The sequence below is a fragment of the Oryza brachyantha genome, chromosome 11 (genome assembly GCF_000231095.2).
Source record: "Oryza brachyantha chromosome 11, ObraRS2, whole genome shotgun sequence".
Classification (NCBI taxonomy): domain Eukaryota; kingdom Viridiplantae; phylum Streptophyta; class Magnoliopsida; order Poales; family Poaceae; genus Oryza; species Oryza brachyantha.
Genome location: NC_023173.2, coordinates 13501175 through 13524378, shown reverse-complemented (window position 1 = coordinate 13524378; position 23204 = coordinate 13501175). Strand labels below are relative to the sequence as shown.

The following is a 23204-nucleotide window of genomic DNA, read 5'->3' as shown; positions in this document are numbered from 1 at the left end:
TGTGCTCCAGGTAGAGTACTGCGTCTGCATGCCTCACTGGTTAGTTGGGTTTACCAATTTACAGCCACATCAAAACGTTAAACTTTTCGATGCAGGGATGGATCAAGCCATCAAGGAGCAGTCTGGTCTCTGCCAGATATGATACGCTCAAAGAAGAGGATTTCCGGGTGGAGGTTGGCCTGACTGTACCGCTGCAGTGATTCTTGCCAGGATCCCGCAGACTGCAAGGGCAAACATGCACAAATATAACATAGAGTTATTAAACACGAATAGCTTTGAACCAAATGTGAGTCCAAATTCAAATAAAATAGTTGATCAGGAATTTCCTCGACAGTCTTGCCATCATATATGATCCACTTGCTCTTGTCGCGAGCAAAGCAGAGGTATCGCCCCTGATCATTACGGCATACCTGACAAAACAGTATAAGAATTACCCAGATAAGTATCCATCCAACAAGAGTATTTGACACCAGTGCCAACACTGGGAATTTTTTTATTTTTTTAAACCTTTTTAGGAAATAATTTTATTCCTAAACCTTGGGGAAAATATTTTCACCATATGAATCTTTTAGTCACGCCAGTGTTGGTGGCATGCCACCGACAATGGCGTGGAAAGCCTGTCACGTCAAAAACTCTGCGTGGCAGCGTTGTTTTACCACGCTAATATTGTAGTGTAATCAAAAGGCTCAGCCGGTGAAAATAGTTTCTCCCGAGGTATAGTAATAAAATTATTTATTAAAAATGTTTAAAAAATAAAAAATTCTCATGTGTCAAATAGTTCTGACTGAAGCTTGGAGGGAGCACACAGGATGCTATTGAGCAAATAATAGAACTAGAACTTCACAGTGGTAAGACAAGTATTCTGCTTTTTCTGAAGAAGTAAGACGACATTACTTGTGATAATCTGACACTAAAGAACAAATATAGCATCTGTGGCCTATACGGAGCAGTCCACAAAAAAGAGCATAAATGTACCAAGAAGCGTCACTTTCTCAAGATGATAGCAAAGAAATATTTCAATCAACTGATTTGACAAGTATGACATAAATGACTATTTATTTGCAGAATAAATTACAGCCCATCTTAAAATCAGGCGCATAATATTTAATTATAAGATCTGGTGACTGTAGTAGCTAACAAATATAACATTTAGAATAGAAATGTCTGTGTGTGTGTATCTCAGGGAAGAGTGACAACTAGTCTTTTAAGATTTAAAATACAAAGGATTCACACAAAAATTCTAATGGCTAACTAAACTTACTTCCTCCCGATGTTCGCATTTTCATAGGAAAAGAAAGCACAAGTCAACCTTAGGAACAAGTGACTTCACATTTTTCTTAGAAATCAAAGTCTCCTCTCAGCACATACCATAGAAACAAGAGTATACATGCATATTTTCCTTACTACTATAAAAAATCTCTAGTGGTGGTGGCCACTAGAGGTTTTACCTACTCCCATTGCATTTTGATCATTTATCCCCTTAACTTTGTAATATTAAAAATCAATCAAATCTAGATAGATGTCCATATAAAATCAAATTGATATGAATATTTTCTATATAAAAAAGATGATCATATATTTCATGAAAAATATTTTTCTATTTATTTTAGGAATAACATAATATTTTTTTATCTTTTGCAAAGCACAGGCATTCACCTAGTCATAGAAAAAGAAAGCACATATCAATCTTAGGAACAACTGAATTCCCATTTTCATAGATAGCAAAGTCTTCTCTCAGAACATACAGCAGAAACAAGAGTATACATGCATCCTGAAAGCAGACCTCCGTAGATGTGACTAATGTCCAACTTCGCGGCTAGGCTGATCAATACTTTATGCATGTTAATGTAGCTCTCCTCAATGCCCTTCCATTCAAAAACTGTGAGAAAGCAACAAAATAAGAGAAAGCAAATAAGTTTATAATTGCAAAGCATGTCATTAGGAGAAGAGATAACTCAATACATGGGAAGTGTACATCCAGGTTCATCCTCCAGCTAAGATCTAAGTGTCTTCTCTTTACTGAAACAATCTAGTCCCACCTAGATATTCTTGATTTAAGTTCTACGCTTAACTCAGTATATGGAAGATGCACATATACCCCAGTAGTACCAATCAGTTGATTGAAGACCCACATTACTCAGCTTAAGAGTTCTCCATAGTTGCTTTCTTCATATTAATAAAAACAAAAAGTGTTTCCTCCTACGTGTTCCCTAAATTGTTGGAAATGAATAAAATGGTTTATGTGCAAGGAAGGCTGATCTCAAACTAACTCAAAGTACATCATGGTGATTAATTATTATATGTTATCATTACACCAGCACATATGGTATGGCTTATATTCAACGATTGATTTGGTTTTCACATTTCAGCAACAAAAGATCATACGGCATACTGATCAAATGATTTCGACCATTGACCTTCCTTTTTTTTCTCCTAAATAGAGGAAGCATATACACACAATTTACATTGAAATGTCAGATGAGCCTACCGGTCATGAACAAATGTGGTGGATATAAAAGAGAGTACCGAGCCACCTCCTGCCCACAACTTCCAGTCCTAGACTCCATAGCTTTCAAGAGTTCACTGAAAGACTCCAACTGAATAAGTGAAAAGATGTTAGTTTACTAACTAATGGAACCAAATACCAAAAAAAAAGGCAAAGGAAAAGGAAAAGGATACGCTTTACGGTACCTTAGTTTTTCCAACAATGCCCAAATCAATATGGTACTCAAATTTGGTCTCAACCTCATTCACACAGTTGCATCTATTTTCATAAATGTGTAACCCAAAGAGTTCATGCGTTAGGCATATACAACCCAACAATCTGGGCCTGACTACTGTTTGTTGTTCCAAAGTTTCACCATTGAACTCAAAATGCAAAGGAGCTTGTGACAAGTGCAACATTTGAAGGATTGATTTCACAACTCCAGATGCGGGCCTTCTTCCATCCTGCAGTCAAAAACCAGTTTTCTCATAAGCTTTCAGCCTAGGCACAAATGAGACAACACAAGAACCAAATTAGCTACAGAAGAATTTGCAAAACAGGATTTTAATCTAATCAACTCCGAAGAACTGCAGATTGAGGTGTACAAAATGGCCAATAGAGTGCCCCAACGGAACTATTGTCACACCCAGAGTTTCTATCCTAAGCCTAAATTGTTAAAGAAATCGTAAAATAATAATTGGCTTAATTAACTTAGGAAAAACCCCTGAAAATAAACTAATTAAAGTAAATCAAAGTCCGCAAATCACTAACTGGATTTAAACTCAAATTATAGAGTATAAAAGTTCGCTCAAAAATTAATTTAAAACTCGACAAAAAGTGAGGCTTTTTTGTTTTTTTCTTTTCTTCCCTTTTTTCTTCCTTTTTTCCTTTCCGAATTGGCCCGCAACCCAATTCCTTTCCTTCCCCTCCTTCTTTTCCCCCCTCTCTCCCGGCCTGCCTCTCCCTCTCCCTCGGGCCGGCCCGCAACTAAGCCAGCCCAGCTCCTCCCCTTCACGCCGCGCGCGCCTCCTCCCGCCTGGGCCGGGCGGCCCAATTCACCTCCTCCCGCGCAAGTCCGCCTTCCCTCCTCCTCCTTCCCCCAGTTCGAGTCGGCCCGCCGCCACCGTAGCCGAGCGAAACTCCTGCCACCACCATTGTAACCGCCGCCGCCTCCTCCGCCTGTGAGTGACGCGAACTCCAATAGCCGTCCCCGTCCTAGCCAGCCACCTCCCCCTATAAAATCCCTGCACCCACGCGCCGCCGCCGCGTTTCCACCTCCACCCGAGCCACCGCCGCGCCCAACCCTCGCCGCCGCCGGCCGAACTCGCCCGGCGCCACCGTTCCCGCTCGTTGCTGCCCGTCACTGCCCTTTCCCAGTCCACGCCGATGCGCCACCGCCCTCTGCACCGCCGGTGAGCATCTCCCCTCTCTCTCCCTCCCTCTTTTCCCTTTCGGCCAACGCCGCCGGCCCGTGTGCCGCCGTCGCCGCGCCTTGCCATTGGCTGCCCCCGGCGCCGTCCCCATTGCATCGCCATTGCCATCGCCGCTGTGGAGCCGCCGTTCACCGCCGGAGCGCGCCTGTCATACCCGGAGTTTAATCCTAAGCCTAATTCGTAAAAAATATTCGTAAATAATAATTGGCTTAATTAATTCAGGAAAAATCCCTCTAAAGGAATTAATTTAATTCAATCGAGGTTCGCAAATTGATTAACGGGATTTAAACTCAAGTTGCAGAGTATAAAATTTTGCTCCAAAAATTAAGTTAAAATTCGGCAAAAAGGTGAGGCTTTCCTTTTTCCTCTCCTTTTTCCCTCTTCCTCTCCTTTTTCCCTCTTCCTTTTCCCCCCTTCAGAGTTAGAAGTTGAATCCGATGGAGATGACTCTCAAGAGTGAGCTGTTCCGCTGTCGAAGTGTTGCCTGTGGACTAGAGCCGTACCCGCTGGAGCTAGTCTACATTACTTTTTCCGCTGAATTCCTTTCGTTAGATTAAATGTTATTTTCAATTGTTTCTAAGAACGATGGTTATGTAATCAACATTATCTCTTTGTGTACCCTGGCTGGTCCTAGACAGGGATTTTAATACACAATTAAGTTCAAAAATTTGTGCGAGAAATTTCTGGGCATGATAGTGCCAGTCCGTCGCCATGTCATCGTCGCCCAAACTCGCCACATCGCCGCGCTGTCGCCTTTCGCCCCGTCGGTCATCCGCCGCCTCTCCCAATCGTCGCCGTGCCTTGCCGTTCGCCGCCACCGTGCCGTTCGCCGCTGCCCGGCCGACCGCCGTCCTTCGCCGCTCGCTGGACCGGCTGCCGCCTCGTCCTCCCCGTTCGGCCGGAGCCGCCTCCCCTCTCCTCTGTTTTGGGGGGCTGACCCGTGGGTCCCTCCTCCTCTCCCCCTCTGTCACCTCCCCGTGGGGCCCCCTTGTCAGCCAGCTCTCCCCTCTCTCTCCTCTCCCCTCCCGCCGACAGGTGGACCCTACCTATCAGCAACCTCCTCTCTCCTTGCTGACGTCAGCGCTCACTTTATTGTGCAATAATTCAATTTAGGACTTTTTGTTTAGCTTAAAAACCTAGGAAACTTCTAAAATTCATATCTAATTCATCCGGTCTCCGTTTAAGTCCATTCAAATTTCATTAAATTCATAAAATTACCAAGAATCCTTTAAAAATGCTTCGTTGCACTGTTTCAGTAGAGTTTGTGCCTGTTTTATTTATTTTTGCGCTTTGTCGCTTAGATTTGGAGCCCGTCGACGCGCCGATTTACTTCGAAATCGTCGCTGAAGTACCCCAGGGAGTAGAGCAAGGCAAGTGGCATTCATCTTTGATCATATTGAACCTATTATTGCAAAAACCCCTGCTTTATTTATTCATACATGCATTGTTTCAATTAAAGTGTTTATTGTATGTATTTTTCGGGTATCTTATTACTATGCCGTTGTTTACCCCCCTTTATTCATGTCAAACTAGAGGTAACTTGAGTAGAGTTAGGCCTAGGTAATGCTTAGCTTTGCTTAGAACAAGTAGCTCATGGGATCATACATTAATCATTACTAGTTCTGGATAATTCATATTGATGATTCACTACCCGGTACGGGTTAATGTCAACTAAAATATTGATAATGGTGGGTTGTGGGTGCATGGTTTTGAGTGCAACACCCATGACAGTTAAGGACCGGTTCACAGGAAACCCTGGAAGTTATACTAGTACTAACCATAAGCTAGAGTGGGCACCGGTGTAATTTGGAGTATAGCTTCGAACTATTCAACGTACCCAGGCTAGGGTGAGCGTGATGGAGTATGGATGGGAATCGTGGTGTAACAATGACCTTTCCGGATTCGCCTAGGCACAAGATAGGGTTGCCTGACTTGGTGTAAAGGGATCGGAATTCTCTGCAGTCAGGGGAGGGGTGCCATTGTCACTGACAGGTGGGCCCAATAGACCTTGGGCCCACCTGTCAGTGACAAAGGCACGGTGCCTTCGACTGCAGAGAATCCGGATCCGGTGTAAAGAAGGGAGCGAATCCTGCAGTGTGGTGTGATTGAATAGGGAGGGTTATGCGACGGGTCCTATCACAGTTTCCTTCCGGTATGCCATGGTGGTATGTCGGCGTACGTTCAAGTGTAGTGGGACTGTGTCTTGTGGGTAAAGTTGTATACCTCTGATCAGAGTAAAACTATTCGAATAGTCGTGCCCATGGTTAAGGGCAAGCTGCCAGATTCACTGTGATTAGTTGAATCTTTAATAACCTGAGTAAACTAGCTTTCACTTTGGACTACTGCAACGTGGTGTAACGTTGAGTAATGGTTGGGCCTAATACAACGTGGTGTAACGTTGGTCAGTAATGTTGGTACTTTACAATTGTTATTTTATTTACTTATTTATCTATTTTATTACCTTTCTGTTTAAATATCTGTTATTTATTTAAATGCTGCTTTATTGCAATTTAACCCTAGCCTATTCCTTGTGATCCATTGCATCATTTATTACTCCTATTCCATGCTACTTGTTGAGTACGGTGGGTTGTACTCAGCCTTGCATAATTTTCCCCTTCAGAGTTAGCTATTGAATCCGATGGAGGTAACTCTCAGGAGTGAAGCAGTTCGCCGTCGAAGAGTTGCCTATAGACTGGAGCTGTGCTACGTTGGAGCTAGTCTGCGTTACCTTTCCGCTGCATATTTTTTTAATTAGAATAAGTGTTATTTTCAGTTGTTTCTAAGAACAATGGTTATGTAATCAACATTGTCTTTTTGTACCCTGGCTGGTCCTGAACATAGAATTTTAATACACAAATAAGTTCAGAAATTCGTGTGAGAAATTTCTAGGTGTGACAACTATGGAGTCAATAAAAGGTAAATGAAAAGACGCCTATCTAGATCATTTATGTTAACAATTTATCTAATATAACTATGAGTGGGCTGTAGATAACATGGCGATGGATACCATTTGGTTACAAAAGTGAGCTGTTATCTTTAGCTGGGGGTCACAAATTGCAATTAGATAAGTGGGAATCAGAGCGTGAATGCAACATACCTTTTTATCAACCAGACAACTTATCAAATCTGTAAATTTTGTGGAACCACTTGGGTCACATGGTTTGCGGTCTTTCTCATGATCCCAAGAATCAAATATTTCACGCAATTCCTTCCAGTTTGAAAGTTTCCATCTGTAAAATCGAGGCATTCGTGTGGAATCTTCTGGAGAGTATCATGGAATCTCCTTATGTGCCACAAGGACTGCAGATATGCAGAGAAAAATAAGAGAAAAGTAAACCTATAGTGAAATATCAAAAGCTGAATGAGGCAAATAAAAGTTACTCGGAGAATCACATCCAAAGGAGCTTGTAGTTCAAGATCATTTGGTGGAGGAACACGTAAAACCATATCTGGGGGAGTATTACTCAATTTAGCCTGTTAACAATAAATACCATACATAAGAAAAAAGTTACATAAAAAGTGCATCTGAGTTCTGTTTTGGGATAGAAAAACTTTACCGACCCAAAGGCAAGCCTTTGCAATAGGTAAAATGACAGCAAGATAATCCACTTTGCAGGTTTCCAAAAGCCTTAGCTTCTGGAAATCCACCTCAGCATCAATTAATAGCAATTCAACTTGTATAGAGCCAATCTGCACATGCAGCAAGTAGGACTTAAGTAATAATCAACAAGTTTATAATGTTGTTCATAAAACCGGAGAGCAAACATAATGCAGTAAAAGGGAAGGTGATACCCCAGAAACAAAATAAGGCTTGACGTCTACGTCTCTCTTAACGATGGTGCCAGGAAGGAGATAAACATCGCCTTGTATTTGTTGTAGTCTCTGCATAACCTGCATTTCTTCTCCAGGTTATCCAATGCTTCATTTATCTTAACAAGGATGCCACGTCCATGATCAGTGCATTTTTCCCACTTGCCAACCCATGCTTCCGAGGGATCATCAAGCAAAGATTCACAGAATAGACTGTCAAAAGTTTCATCTGCCTGGCTAGAACCGCCCATTTTTCTTGACGCAATCTTCCTATAATCAAAAGACAAGGTGCCTGTCTCTTTTGACCAGGTAATCTCATCAAGAAAATCCTCGTGGCTCTTTTTTTCACCATCACGGCTCTTGTGATGTTGATAACCTGTAAGCAGCTCGAGCAATTTATACAGATCCTTGAGGTGTGCAGAACTCAACTGTCCGATCCCACAGCCCCCGCACATGGATACTACCACAGGTATAACTGGCCTGACCCAGCTCATAATGAATTTGTGAATGATGAACAAAAGGTGGAGAGACATGACGTCCATATCAATGAGCTGAAAAACAATCCTCTTAAGATTGCGCAATATCTTTGTCCTCTCTGCCAAATCATCTCCATCGGTTTGCGTTGGCTCCCATCTCCATAATTTGAGAAGCTCCTTCTCGCTGTCAGGTATTCTTGTAGGCATTGATGTCAAGACTTCTTGGTCAACCTTAATATGAAAAACCTTCATGTGGAATATGAACTCCTTAGCATTCTCACAGAAGGTGTCATAGCATCTAGGGCAAATCCAATACGGAGACCACCCACATCCCATGGCGAAGTCCTCGGCATGCGAGAGCAGACGCACCGTCCTATGGTCGCGTCTTGAGGAGTAGTAAGACTTCATATCTTCAAAACTCACCATGAGGAAGGCTTGCCGCTCCTCCTCGCTCATGCGGCTCCAGAGATCGCGAGCACGGTCGAGGTCGAGGATTTCCGGCGGCAACTTTGGCGCTGCCTCTGGCCGACGCGCGGTTCTTCTCTTGCCCTTCTGGGCACTGACGCGCAGATGGCGGATTCTTTCTCGACACATGGCAATCCTAAACTCCGGATTCCTGGAGCTGATCATGGAGTCAACATGTTCTTTCGGAAAGCAGTAGTGCATTGCCGGGTCGGTGGGGAGCTGCGTGGAGAGGCCGCGGTCACACTCCGCCACTGCCTCGTCCCAGGATCCACAGGAGACGAGCGTCACGGCGAGGAAAGCGGAGATAAACGGGCATCCCGGAGCGAGCATCACGGCATTCCTGAGGTGAGCCACCACCATTGCCAGATTATTGCGCCGCCTCCACGCCTCCGCGAGGATGGCATAGGCAAGCGGGGACTGTTGGTAGTTCAACACGAGATCCATCGCCTGCCCGACCGCGTCCTGGCGCGCAGCCAGAAGGCAGGCCACCATGTCGGCCTGAAGGGCGAACGCACCGTCGCAGTCCAGCCAGCCGCGGTTCGTAGGCCACCACATGGCGAAGGGATGAGGAGGACGAGGAGCGGCCATCCTGCGGCGTCACGACGCCCCCACCCCACCGCGTGCGAGATGTTCGGCGAAATGCCGAAGCGAGGGAGGAGGAGGACGAGTCAACCGCTGCGGGGGCGGCTCGCGCGAGGGGTGGCGATGAGATGGCTTGGGGAGCAAGTATTTCCGAGGGGGCGGAGGCGGAGGCGGAGGAATGGTAATGCAGCTGGCCGGCCGGCGAGCAGCGCGTTTTCTTTCTTCTTTCGAGATGACGATGAGTGCGTTGGTTCAGCGCCGTCGTGCTGTGGGGCCCACAGCCGACGGGAGGTGTGGGGCCCACCCTCCAAGGCCTCGTCGTACTCCATTCTGGAAGCTTCTGGAAGCACTTCCGCTGCGCTGGGGTGTGGCGCCTCGGTGCGCGGGAGGGAGAGGGGCCGTTTAGTCGTGGCGTGGCAGGGAGAGGAGAGGAGAGTAGAGGAGAGGGGGGACGGCAGAAGTGGAGGGAGTGATTTTAAACTATTGAGCGACATCCTCTGTTTTTAAACTCGCGTGGAACATCCTGTCATTTAAATAATCGTTAAAAGAGTTAAATGCACCGGAGGTACACATACTTGTCAAGTGGTGTCAAATACATACACATTCTCTCAAAAACGAGATTTGGCACCCAAAACTTGTTTAATGGTTTGCATTAGGTACAAAACCGGGTTTGGACCGGTTTCCCCCATTACGTGACATCCAGCGTGACATGAACTTTTGCAAATAACCCCTTGTCATTGTCTCCATATTCACTTAAGCTAATACTTGTAAGCAACCTGAACATTTTCTTGTCCCAAAGCACGTGTTCATCAAACTGACATGTAGAAAGACTAAAAGTATTACACCAAAAACTGAATTCACAAAATGTTGAGCTGTAGGACATGAATTAGTCAGCTCTTCTTTGCTTTCTTCTTTCCTGGTTTACCAACAGCCTTGGGCTTGGAAATTATGGCTTTGCCCACCTTGGTTGCAGTGGTAGGTGGCACTGGCCTTGCTGCAGGTCGGTTGGATGAGATGAACAAGGAATCAGGCAAGGGTTCTTGTTCGACCTCCACTCTACTACATTGTGTTGCCTGCAAGCATATGAAATAGATTTCAGTGACAAAAAGTGGGATAAATAGAAGGAGAAGGCTTGCTGGTAGTTATTTACCTCAACCTCCATTTGGGAAAGCATTGTGTTGGTTAATTGTGATGTTGCAGGGCCACTAAATACCTCATATTGCACTTGTTCCTGAGTGATACTAGGCTCATCATCATGCATAACTTCAACACTTGGAGTTGCAGTGCTTCTTTGTGGTTGTAACTTGGGCCTCTGACCTGCCTTCTTGAGTTGACAGCCAGCACTATTATGTCCAAAAACACCACAATACTTGCATGTCATTTGTGCTCCATGCCTTGACATTTTAGTCTCACCATTTCTCCCTTCTTTCTCAAATGGCTGCTTCCTTCTGGATTTTGGTGGCCTGCCAACTTTTTTCACATAGACAGGGGGTAACACTTCAGCTGCATCAACCTTTTCCCATGTGTTCCTATCACTACAGGGCCAAATCATATGAGCATATGCAGCAGTATATGCCTCAGCAGTGTAGCAATGTGGAAGAACAGACTCAGCTGGAATTCTCTCACTTCTCGAACAACCCATGCCATGGCTGCAAGGAATCCCTGTAAGATCCCATCTTCTGCAATCACATTGGTGCTTCATTATGTCAACTGTATAAGAAAACCCCTTGTGCTCCACCATGAAAATACCTTTGCCAGCAGGAAGTGCATAACATGTGTTTGCTAATTCCACGATTTTTTGCACATTTTTCCTGATTTTGGGACAGATTGGGCCAGCCCACACTTCACCCACCTCCTTCCCTTTGGTGTAGTGCCTAGTCATAATATGACATTTTATCCTTTCCAACATACTCAGAATAGGCATTTCCCTAGCATCTAATATGTATTTGTTAAAAACCTCATAGTTATTGTTCAATAAAATGTCACACTTAGGGAAGGTGCTGAAAAATGCTCTTACCCAAGTATTTGGTGGCATTTTCTCTAGCCAGCCATATGCTTTTGCATTCAGAGTCTTCATGATTTCCATGTTCTTGTTCCACTCCATAACACTGCTAGATCTTGCACAAGCCCATAGCTGATTCTTCAAGTTTTCTCCCTTGAACTGTTGCTGGAAGTTAGAATATAGGTGCCTCACACAAAATCTGTGTTCAGATTTAGGAAACACCTGCTGAACAGCAGGAATTAAGCCCTGCAAGCATCACATAAAGTCCATGGGTAAGTGATAACACAGCAGCACAACAAGTGATAACAGAGTTAGGAGTTAAGATACCTTCTGTTTGTCTGTCATTATAGTCCATGGGTAGGTGTTTTCTATCCCAAGGTCTTGTTTGAGTGTCTCTAGAAACCATTTCCATGTTGTCAGACTTTCAACTTCAACCACTCCCATTGCTATAGGATATATGCAGTCGTTAGGGTCAATACCAATTGCAGTTAATAATTGTCCTCCATACTTTGTCTTGATATGGCAACCATCAAGGCATATGATAGGTCTGTAGGCTGACAGAAAACCTCTTTTGCATGCATCAAGTGAAATATACAAAGTATGGAACCTAGGCCCCAGAAGGTTGAGAAAGAAAGTGCTACCAGGATTTGTTCTCCTCAATTCTTGTGCATAGTCCCATAGCATACTATATTGCTTCACCTCATCTCCATGAATTTGTTGCATTGCCAACCTTCTAGCCCTAGCAAGCTTGCTTCTGGATGGTGTCAAGTGCCAATCTTTTTGGATAGTCCTTGCAAAGTTAGTTAGGGTCATCTTATCATCAGCTCTGAATGTTTCCAAATACTTTTCTGCTAACCAGTTTGCAGTGCATTTCTTCAACTCCCACTTCTTTTGGCAACTGTGCTTAGCACTGTAAGCCTTGATCATCATTCCATCACACCTCTTGTCCCATGAAGAATGCAACCTCCAAGGACAATCTTCTTCACAAGCAGCATTTACCCTTTTCTTCTCATTTCTAACCAACTTGATGCTAACTCTATTCTGTAGAGAGTACTCAGTTATTGCCTTCCTTATCTCCTGAACTGAACCAAAAACCATGCCCATTTTGAATACAGGATTGTTGATGTCCTCTAGCATCCAAGTTTTGAATTTCAAACCACCTGCACCTTCTCCTTCAAAATCTGGCACTTGCAGCCCCTCATCATCACTTGAAAAATCTGCCCCTTCATTGCAGCCACTATTTCTTGATGCCTTCTTTCCCTTGCCTAATTTCTTTCCTTTTGCAACACCTTCATCAACAACATCTTCATCCACATTGTCCACAAAAAGGTCATCATCTGCTTACTCTAGCCCATAGTCACTATCACAATAATCTGAATCCTCATCACTCTCTTCAGTTCCACTATTATGCTCTACACTAACTCTATCTTCACTTGATGCCGTTGCATCTACTCTGACATTGGAGTAAAATTCAGGCAACTTCTCACCAATCTTTCTATCAACAACATGGACCTTATGTGGGCTCACAACCTTTGGTAATGTAGCTATTGGGTTTGCTACAATGTCATCCCAATTGATCCCAGCAAAAGACTTGTCATGATCCAAATAAACCACAAAGTTCTTGATCTTGTTCACAATAGAGGACATAGCAAGTGTATCTGAATCAGACTCAATAATCCTTAAGTCGTCTGCAAGAGTCTTACCAGGTAAGAGCCAATATACCATAGGACGTGTGCTCTGCTTGTAGCCAAGTTGTTCAACAAAATCATCAAACCACAAAGGTGACCAGCTGTCTATGTCACAATGATCAAACTAGTCCATCTTTTCATCAATGTAAGCCCTGTTCTCCCCGAACCCAACAAAAAAGCCACCATGGTGCACTTCCACTGAAAAAAGATCATCACCAAGACCTGCAAAAGCCACCAATTTGAACCAAAAATCAATCCTAATGACATAACCTAGACAATTATGCTGCAACCTGAACCATAACCTAAACCCTAACCAAAATCACAACGACTTTACCCCAGAATCTAACCAATTTTAGACTGAACTAATCCACAATCGACATGTCATTTGAGTATATGGGATGCACTTACTGTATACCGGTGGTGTTTCCCCTTTACGTCGAATGGATGGCGCCATCCTCGCACCACCGTGCTCGCCGGCGGAGATGAGGGATGCAGAGGTGGAGTCGTAGGACGTGGTGCTGCCCCTGCCACCGTGGACCTAGAGGTGGGCTCGGTGGTCGTAGGATGTGGTGCTGCTCCCCATTGCCGTGGACCTCGAGGTCGGCGCAGTGGTCGCCAAGTCAATGCCGCCGTTCGGCGTGTCCCTGCCGGAGTCAAGTGCGCTCAACAATCCTCGTCGATCACGGCCGATCACCGCCGATCACCATCGACCGCCGTCGATCGCCCTCGTGACTCCCTCCGCCCCGCCTACCCTTTTGCCTCCCTCTGGGCCGACGGGTTTCTCAATGCGATCGAAGTGAATATGGGGACAACGAGAGGGGTTTATTTGCAAATGTTCATGCTACGCTGGATGCCACGTAATGGGGGAACTAGCCCAAACCCGGTTTTGTACCTAATGCAAACCATTAAACAAGTTTTGGGTGCCAAATCTCGTTTTTGACAGAATGTGTATGTATTTGACACCACTTGACAAGTATGTGTACCTCCAGTGCATTTAACTCTTGTTAAAAAAATTTAAAAAATGAAGATATTACTATAAGATATATCGCTCTAAAAATGCAAGTTTTAAATATGACTAGTACAATCCAAACAAAAATAACAAATTAAACTCTGAATAGTATAAATATACTCGTAATCATATTTGTTATAATTTTTAGAAGTCCTATTTGAACTGGAGTTGTATATATTTAGCTATCTTTATAACTTTTCAAAACCTTTTAGTAACTATTTAGATGACAGCAATATATAAGGAATGTCTCTTAGGAGTTTAAAATACTTTCCCAAGAAGAGGAGAAGAGGGGAGCTTTGCGATTTGTATCGTCGAAATTGTTAATCCAAAATTTTGTGGGTCTGCTGCCTTACTAGAGAGTAGAGACCGTTAGTTCATTAAAGTAGTATTAGTTATATACCTGTAGTAACGCTAAGATGTCATAATATTTTTATTAATAAGTAAATTTTATGTTTGAAAAATTAATTGAGCTTTAATTCAATTCAAGTAATATATCATATACATTTAAGGCAATGTGCAAAAATATCGTATTACCTAAAAATATTAGTTAGAGACCATTAACAATAATATCAAATAATCACTTCAGTACATACAGTGATATATATCAACGTGATATAACCCGTACTTATTGTCTGGTAGAAAAAAACAATCATCGTGTTATTAACTTTGTTTTTTCCCAACAATCGCATGACATCAAATTCCATCGAAAACAATAAGAGTTTGTTGCATCCTCCTCGATTCACCCATGTGTCTCATCGTGGGTGAGTCATGGCGACGCGATGGGAGAGGGAGGAGGTGTCTACGATTTGCGGGTAGAGCGTGAGGTGAGACGATGGTGAGAAAACGGTGAAGATGACAACGATGTAGTGGCCTGACCGCTACGAATGAGATGACGATCAGACCATGGTGAATGAGATAGTCATGTGTACTTGAGAAATGACTGCGGTAGCTCATGATACAACTCTAACTCTAACATTGACCGAATAAGCACTTAGTATTAATCTATCTTTATTTTTAAAAATTCTTTTATAACTATTTAGATGAGGAATGTCTCCTTAAAAATTCAGAATACTTTCCTGAGAAGCGGATAAGAGGGGAGCATTGAAATTCGTGTCTCTCTTAAATGGTTAGAGGATGGTTTTATCCTACTGATACATGCACACTAACATAGTCTTTGGCCTTAATGTTCTATATAGCATTTATGTGACATTACAATTAGAAAATAAAATAAATATGATAGGACCAATGTGCCAGTGGCATGTTCGCTTTATTTTTTACCTCTCTACTCTTCGCCTCCTTCTGACAACGCATTGGTCATGCATAAGATGAGGTAGTCCTAGGCGGTTGAACAAGAATCTACCGTGTGGTGCATTTCATATAGATCTTTTGGGTTGTCCCTTCACGCCAAGGTGGTCAACAGCATCAGGGAGTCCATCATGTGGAGAGGCCTCTTCTACCATCAAACTAGTTTTGCAGTGACTCCAATCTCCATGACTCTCTCACCCTGCGATGCGCACATCTGACTCCACCATGCCAATGCTGCCCTCCAGCCCTAGCTAATGCCTCTTGGATTTATTTTGTGACATATCAGAGGCCTCCTCGTTACCCCCAATCCTACTTGGGGCTGCGTTAACTATTGCATGCAAGTCCCATGACGATGACATAGGGTAGTACATCGAGGCAGAAAAGACAGAGGTCCGAAGGGAGAGGGCAAAGGGGGAGTACCACCACTATTCGTATGATAGTGGTGGTGATCTTCTTGAGCTCCAGCTCCAACACCATCAACACCATCTCCCTATTGTTGCATTAGTCTCTCAAGTGACATGTGTCCACTATCCACCATCTTTGAGCACCCACTCTTGCGCCTACCATCCTACAATGAGGGATGTGGTTGTGCAGCGAGGTAGCAGATCAGGAGCCATGGTGAGGCATGATTGTCACAATCTTGACTCTAGCCTCGTCATTGTGTGCGGCGATTGGCATGCCAACCTTCTAGGTGCACCTATGGTTGTAGTCCAACTGATCCCGATTGGTTGGCTTATGGTTCCTAGCCATGAAAAGCAGGAACGACCTATGTGGCATCATGAAACTGACTTGAGGCATAAGGTGGGTGGGTATGTGTACATACATGCACTGCCAGTGCAACGTTGGATCAACAATAGAGCAGGACTAGCTTTGCATGATGGGGTGAATGACCGGGCAAGGTGGAGTGGGAAGCAAGCATCACCAAAGAAAAGCGAGCTATCGGCAAGGTTTCATTCACCGTGGGAGAGGCCAAAACTGGTTCTAGCCGGAGCGACGATATCGATAAAAAAACCATGCAAATTAAAAACTAAAAAATTCAAAAAAAATATCACGATTTTGGATGTCAAACCCCACGGTTTGACACGATTATAGCGCGGTTTGGTACGAATATTGTGGCGATTTTGAATCATAATAACCACGTAGTATGGTGCGATTACCACGTGATTTTGAATACATCATGTTTCAATCATAATAATCATATGGTTTTTCGTGATTATCGTGTGGTTTTCTATGATTATCGCTACGATTTTAAATTCCTCCACATTGGGTCTCGAGAACCGTGCGACTTATTTTTTCTCACCTTTTGACTTTTTTTTAATTGATTCATATCTTGTTTCTAAACACTTTCTTCATCACTGAGATCAACTTAACTAACACCATGAATTTTTTTTATTCTTCTACTAATTTTTTTCAATTCAATATTTTTAAACTGGACGATATTTATGAAACTGTATCGCCAAAAACCGCTAACGTATGTTGGCGATACGTGTAATTACAGTGATAATCACCGCGATAAGCACGGTTTTGTGTACACTGGCTATCGGAGGGGAAGGAGGCTGCCGAACGGACAACGAGAACGGAGGCGGCACGAAGGCGACTACTTTTTGTTGCTGTGTTTTGGTTCATCCGGTCGATGTCGGGTGGGGCCCACCGTACGCGAGAGGAAGGCTCGACCCAAAACGTCATGCATCAGTGACCGGAGATAGCATGCAATTACTCAAGTATACACATGACTCCGCCGTGGGCGTGATGCTCTCGAAGCAAAGGAGTTCCCCTGATCTCAACGCCCCAGAAATCAGCTAACATTTGCGATCATTCCTTATGTGCTCCAGGGAGGGGACTACGTCTGCATGCCTCAACTGGTACCAATCTACAGCCACATCAGACCTTGAAGTTTCATCTGCTGGAGCGTATGGCATGCTCAAAGAAAACGACTTCAGGACGGAGATTGTCCTGACGGTACCGGTCGGTTGATTCTTGCCAGGATTCAGCAGACTGCAGCGACAAAACACACATATTGATATATACTACCTCCGTTTCATAATGTAAAATGTTTGACTCTTTGATTGCAACGTTTGATCATTCGTTTTATTAAAAATATTTAGTATAAATATAAAAAATGATAACTCGTGCTTAAAAATTTTTTTGATAATAAAGTAAGTCACAAGCAAAATAAATGATATTTTCATAATTTTTTGAATAAGACAAATGGTCAAATATTATAAGTAAAAAAATCAAATATCTTATATTATGAAACGGAGGGAGTAGTTTATTCAAAAACCAAATGGGAGCCGGAAGTCAAAACTCAAATATGAGGCCAGAGTTGATCAGGAATTACCATGACTGCGTTGTTTCCGTAAGTGAGCCATCTGTTGTTGTTGCGAGCAAAGCAGATGTATTGCCCCCGATCATTACAGCATACCTGACAAATAGTGAGATAATTACCCAGGTAAGTATTACAGGGATGCTAGTTTGAGAGTAAACATAAATAAAGCACACACTTGTGATAATCTGACATTAAACAACCGATGAAGCACCTACTGCTTAGCGACCAAAAAGATCACAAAATTTACAATGATGTACAAGAAGAGTCACTTTTTTAAGATGATACCAATGAAACCTTTCAATCAACTAATTTGAAAAGTATGAATTACAGCCCATATTAAAATCTCATCTGGAGCATAATACTTATAGGATCTGTAATAAACAAAAGATAGAAATGCTCATATGTGTATCTCAGGGAAGAATAATGTCCAGTATACAGTCTTAACATCTGATAGCAGACCAGTCACAGAGGATTCACAACTCTAATTATCAGGACAGTTGAACACCTTCAAGTTAACTAATACTATCAAATGGCTAACTGCATCTACTTCCTTCCTATGTTCACTAATAGAAGTAGTGGACAGCCTCGGTTCAGAGCACACTAAAACTTAGAAGAAAAGCAAAGCACATGTCAAGCACAAGTGAATTTGCATTTTTCATTGATAGCAAAGGCTTCTCTCAGCACATACCGCAGAAACCAGAGTATAATTGCTTCCTGGAGGCAAACCTCCGTAGAAATGACTGATGTCCAACTCCGTTGTTAGGTTCAACAATACTTCATGCATGTTAATGTGGCACACTTTGTCATTCTTCCATTGGAAAACTGTGAGCAATCAGCAAAAGAAGATAAAGCAAATAAATTTGTATATGAAAAGCTTATGATTAGAAGAGCTAAGTTCACCAGATGGAAGATCTATATCCCCAAACCAATATATCTAGTTTATCTAGGTGTCTTCTCTTCAGTGAAACAAGACATCTAGTTTAAGTTCTACACATATCTCAGTTCATGTAAGGTGCATATGTACCTCAGGTGTACCAATCAGTACATGGAAGACCCCATTACCCATCTTAAGAGTCATTCATAGTTCCTTTCTTCATGTTAATAAAAAAAACACTTACTTCATCCTAGGTGTTCCCAAATTGTTGGAAATGAATAAAATGCTCTATGTGCATGGAAGATGATGTCAAATTAACGGAGGACTATCTGATGGCAATTAAATATTTTGTGTTGTCATTACACGAGGCCTATGGTACGGTTTATATTCAATGATTGATTTGTTTTTCAGCAATAAAAGATCATATGGCATATTAATCACATGATTTCTTTAATTGACCTACCTCTTTCTCCTAAATAGAGAAAGTATATATACATAATGACATGCAAAATGTCAGTTGAGAAGACAACCCTACCAGTCATGAACAAACGTGGTGGATATAAAAGAGAGTACTGGGGAACCTTATGCCCACAACTTTCAATCCTGGACTCCATAACTTTCAAGAGTTCACTCAAAGATTCAAACTGAATAAGTGAAAGAGATGTTAGTTTAATGGAACCAAATACATAAAAAAAGGAAAGGAGAAAAGGATACATCGTGCAGTGCGCACCTTAGCGTTTCCAACAGCGCCCAAATCAATATTGTGGAAGAATGTAGTATGCTTGTATTTCCTGGGGACCTCATTCATACAGTTGCATTTATTTTCACAAATGTGTAATCCAAAAAGATCATGCATTAGGCATATACAACTATGTAGACTGGGCTCAACTACTGTTTGCTGTTCCAAACTTTCACACTTGAACTCAAAATGCAAAGGAGTTTGCGACGAGTGCAGTCTCCGAAAGATTATTTTCACAATTTCGGTTGCAGTCCTCCTATTTCCATCCTGCAAATAAAAACCAATCTTCTCATTAGCTATGGGCCTAGGACAGCAACAGGCCAAAAAGAAAAATGTGTGTTACAGTCAATATGTACTCAGGAATGCATGTGGAACTTGGTCCGTAGTCTAAAGATAGTATAAAGGTGATTCATGGTTAAAAATAGTTACAGAATCATTTGCAGAATTTAATCTGCCACAATCTATCCCGATAAACAGGACTTTAATCTAATCTGCTCCTACGAACTTCAGAATGAGGTGCACAAAAGAGTTGGCTAAGGAATCTGTCAAGATAGAGAAGCCTATCTAGTTTATTTACATGAACTCATCTGGTATAACTATGAGTAGACTGTAGACAACATGGTATGGTTACGAAAGCACACTATGGCCCCGTTCGGCACCCAGGTAATTTATCTAGATTTTCTCGTTTTCCGCGCGCATACTTTCCAAACTGCTAAATGGTGTATTTTTTACGAAATTTTTCTATAGTAATGTTGCTTTAAAATATCATATTAATCTATTTTTTATTTTTATAACTAATAATTAATTATGTAGTAATTTATTTACTACGTTTTTCGCTCCGGGTAACCTCCTCCTAGCCGAACCCATCCTATATTTTTTTTGAAGAGCTTTTTACCGTCCTTGAAAAATACTTCAAGATACCAAGAATTTTAGTACAAATTTTTGATACCTCAATGTAGAATGTACCTCAATGTACCATTTTTTTTAATGTAAAAAGTATGGTACCTTAAGATACTTTTTTAAGGACGATAAAAAAACCCTTTTTTGGAGGTCACAGATTTTTTTTTTTTTGCCGAGCCATCCCAAGGCGGGATGGCTAGAATTTCATTAAGGGAGGTCACAGATTTATAAGTGAGAAACAAATAGTGAACCTAACAGACCTTTTTATAAACCAGAGAATTTGAAAAATCTGCAAATCTTGTTGACCCACATGGGTCGCATGGTTTGCATTCTTCATCATCATCCCAAGAATCAAATATTTCACGCAATTCCATCCCAATTTGACTCTCTCCATCTTTAACATGAGGGAATTTACACGGTATCTTCTGAAGAGTATCATGGAATCGCCTTAGGTGCCACAAAGACTGCAGATGTGCAGAGAATGAGAGAAATGCAAACCAATAGCCAAATATAAAATTGAACGAGGCAAACGCAAGTTACCCGGAGAATCATATCCAAAGGAGCTTCTAGTTCCAGATCATTTAGTGGACAAAGACGCAGAGCCTTCTGTGGGGGGCTATTATTCCATTTGTCCTGTCAACAATAAATATCATACATAAGAAAAGGTTGTATAAATAATGCGTTAGGAGTTTAGTTGGTGATAGAAGAACTGTGCTGACCCAAAGGCAAGCCTTTGCAACAGGTAAAACGGTCAGAACGATATTCATTCGACAGGTTTCCAAAAGTCTTTTCCTCAGGTAATCCACCTCAGCATCAATTAATAGCATTTCAACTTGTGCACAGTCAATCTACAAATGCAGCAAGTAGGATTTAAGCAATAATCAACAAGTTTAAAATGCTGTTTATAAAACCAGAGAACAAACATAATGTAGTAAAGAGGAAGGTGATACCCCAGAATGAAAATAAGACTTGGCGTCAAAGACAGTCTCAAGTATAGCGTCAGGAAGGAAAAAATCAGGAAATTTGCCTTTTAGGATTTCACATGAGCTGCAATTCGTCTTCAGTTTATCCAATGCTTCCCTCATCTTTTTAACGATGTCAGGTCCAAAACCAAAACATCTTTGCGTCATGTCATCCCATGATTCCGAGGGATACATAAGCAATGATTCACAGAATAGACTGTCAAACATTTCATCTATCAGCTGGTTAGAACCATCAGCTTTTGTTGACGCAATCTTCCCACAATCAAAACACATGTAGGTGCCTGTCTCATTAACCAAGAAAGTTGCAACAAGCGAATCCTGCTGGCTCTCTTGTTCACCATTGTGACGCGTCTGATGTTCATAACCTGTAAGGATATATGTAAGTGGCTCGAGCAATTTATACAGCTCCTTGAGGCGCTCAGAACTCAACTGTCCGATCCCACAGCACCCGCACATTGATACTACATAAGGTCTGGCTGGCCTAACCCAGGTCATTATGAACGTATAGATGGCGTACAGAAGGTTGAGAGAGATGGCCTCCCGATCAATGAGCTTAGAAACAATCCTCTTAACATCGCTCAAGATCTTTGCCCTCTCTGCCAAATCATCTCCATCGATTGGCTGTGGCTCCCATCTCCATGATTTGAGAAGCTCCATCTCATGGTCAGGTATTGTTTCAGGCATTATTGACCGCATTTTTTCGTACTCTTCATCCTCAATCTTAATGTGGAACGTCTCCATATGAATCATAAACTGCGTCTTATCGTGATAAAATCCTTCATGAAGCGGGATGATGATGGGGCATACGGGGCAAATCCAAAGAAAACACGACTTATCACGTGAACCGAGGAACTTCTTCTCTGCAGCAGCTGAGAGCACACGTGTCAACTGTAGCAACCCTCTCGAGCGGCAGTACGACTCCATATCTTCAAAACTCACCTTCAGGAAGGCTTGCCGCTCCTCCTCGCTCATGCCGCGCCAGAGATCGCGAGCAACGTGGAGCTCGGCACTTACCGGCGGCCAGTCCGGCTCGGACAACGAAGGCTTCGGTGGAATCGCCGTCCTCATGCGCTTCACGGCCGCGAGACGCAGCTGACGGATCCCTTCTCGGGTAGACGCAATCCTATGCTCCGGACTTTTGGTGACGACGCGGTTTCTCTGGTAGGGGAAGTGGAGCGCCGGGTCGGTGGGCTCCCGCACGCGGAGGCTGCGGTCGCACACCTCCACCACATCGTTCCACAGGCCCATGCGCGTGAGCACGGCGGCGAGCATGAAGGCGGTGCGCGGGCATCGCGGCGCGAGCTCCGCCGCGCGATCGAGGTTCTCCCTCTCCCCCTCCAGGCCCCCGTTCACGCGGTGCCACTCCGCGAGGATGGTGTAGGCGAGCGGCGAGTGCCGGTACCTTTTGATGAGCTCCTCCGCGTCCGAGAATCCGTCCGCCCCTGGGCCCCCCCGCGTCCGCACCGCGACGGTCGCCGCCTCGGCCTCCTCGGCGAACGTGGGGTCGCAGTCCGACCAGTCCCGGTTGGTCGGCTTCGGCTCCCCCACTGCCGCGCCGGCCATTTGGAGGCGCGTCACGGCGCCGGGATCACGCGCGCGAGGCAGAAGCTTGAGTACGGCGCCGGAGGCCACCGAACGGCAACGCCCGCGAGGTGCTCGGCGAAATGCTCAAGCGGGAGGAGCCGGCTTTGCGATGGCGAGCGAGCGAGTATTTTCCGAGGAGGAGCGGGAAGAGGGGGTGGGGGGCAGCCGGCGAGGGGAGAAGGAAGATGGCGGTTTCGGGCCTTTCGGCTGTTGGGATGTGGGGCCCACGACCACGAGGGGGAGTGGGGCCGCTGCTCCTGAGGGCGTCCGTACGGAGGCGGCCGCGCTTCGATTCATTCTGGAAGGTTCGGGAAACAACGAACGCTGCGTAGGCGCGGCGGGGCGGGGCGCTTCGAAACGGCGCCAAGTACGAAAAGGCGTGGTATGCTACATTCTTTGAAGAAAGAGTTTTGCAGATAAGTACTTACGTATGCTACATTCTTTGAAGTGTGATGTTTTGCACCGCTTTTTCTTTCTTTTACCTTTGGCATACTGAGGTGTAAGGTTTTAATCGTAAATGCATCATCTTGTCTTTTAGGATAG

At 43.6% G+C, this 23204-nt stretch overlaps 2 protein-coding genes and 1 pseudogene across 2 annotated transcripts; all 3 read right to left on the bottom strand.

Moving 5' to 3' along the window:
• Positions 1–110: 110 nt before the first annotated feature.
• On the bottom strand, positions 111–8660 carry LOC102715433 (annotated as a pseudogene).
• Positions 8661–9770: 1110 nt separating this feature from the next.
• LOC102715157 lies at positions 9771–13750 on the bottom strand. The gene is made up of 4 exons (XM_015842363.2): positions 13350–13750; positions 11581–13163; positions 10402–11499; positions 9771–10324 (listed from the first exon to the last, which is right to left on the bottom strand). The coding sequence occupies exons 2-4, from the start codon at positions 12388–12390 to the stop codon at positions 10142–10144; spliced, it is 2091 nt and encodes a 696-aa protein (XP_015697849.1). The 5' UTR covers positions 12391–13163; positions 13350–13750; the 3' UTR covers positions 9771–10141.
• Positions 13751–16688: 2938 nt separating this feature from the next.
• Positions 16689–22049, bottom strand: LOC102714870. Its single transcript, XM_006663453.2, has 9 exons — positions 21045–22049; positions 20814–20942; positions 20635–20727; positions 20355–20558; positions 19186–19461; positions 18991–19099; positions 18270–18403; positions 17594–17677; positions 16689–17250 (listed from the first exon to the last, which is right to left on the bottom strand). The coding sequence occupies exons 1-9, from the start codon at positions 22047–22049 to the stop codon at positions 17152–17154; spliced, it is 2133 nt and encodes a 710-aa protein (XP_006663516.2). The 3' UTR covers positions 16689–17151.
• Positions 22050–23204: the final 1155 nt, after the last annotated feature.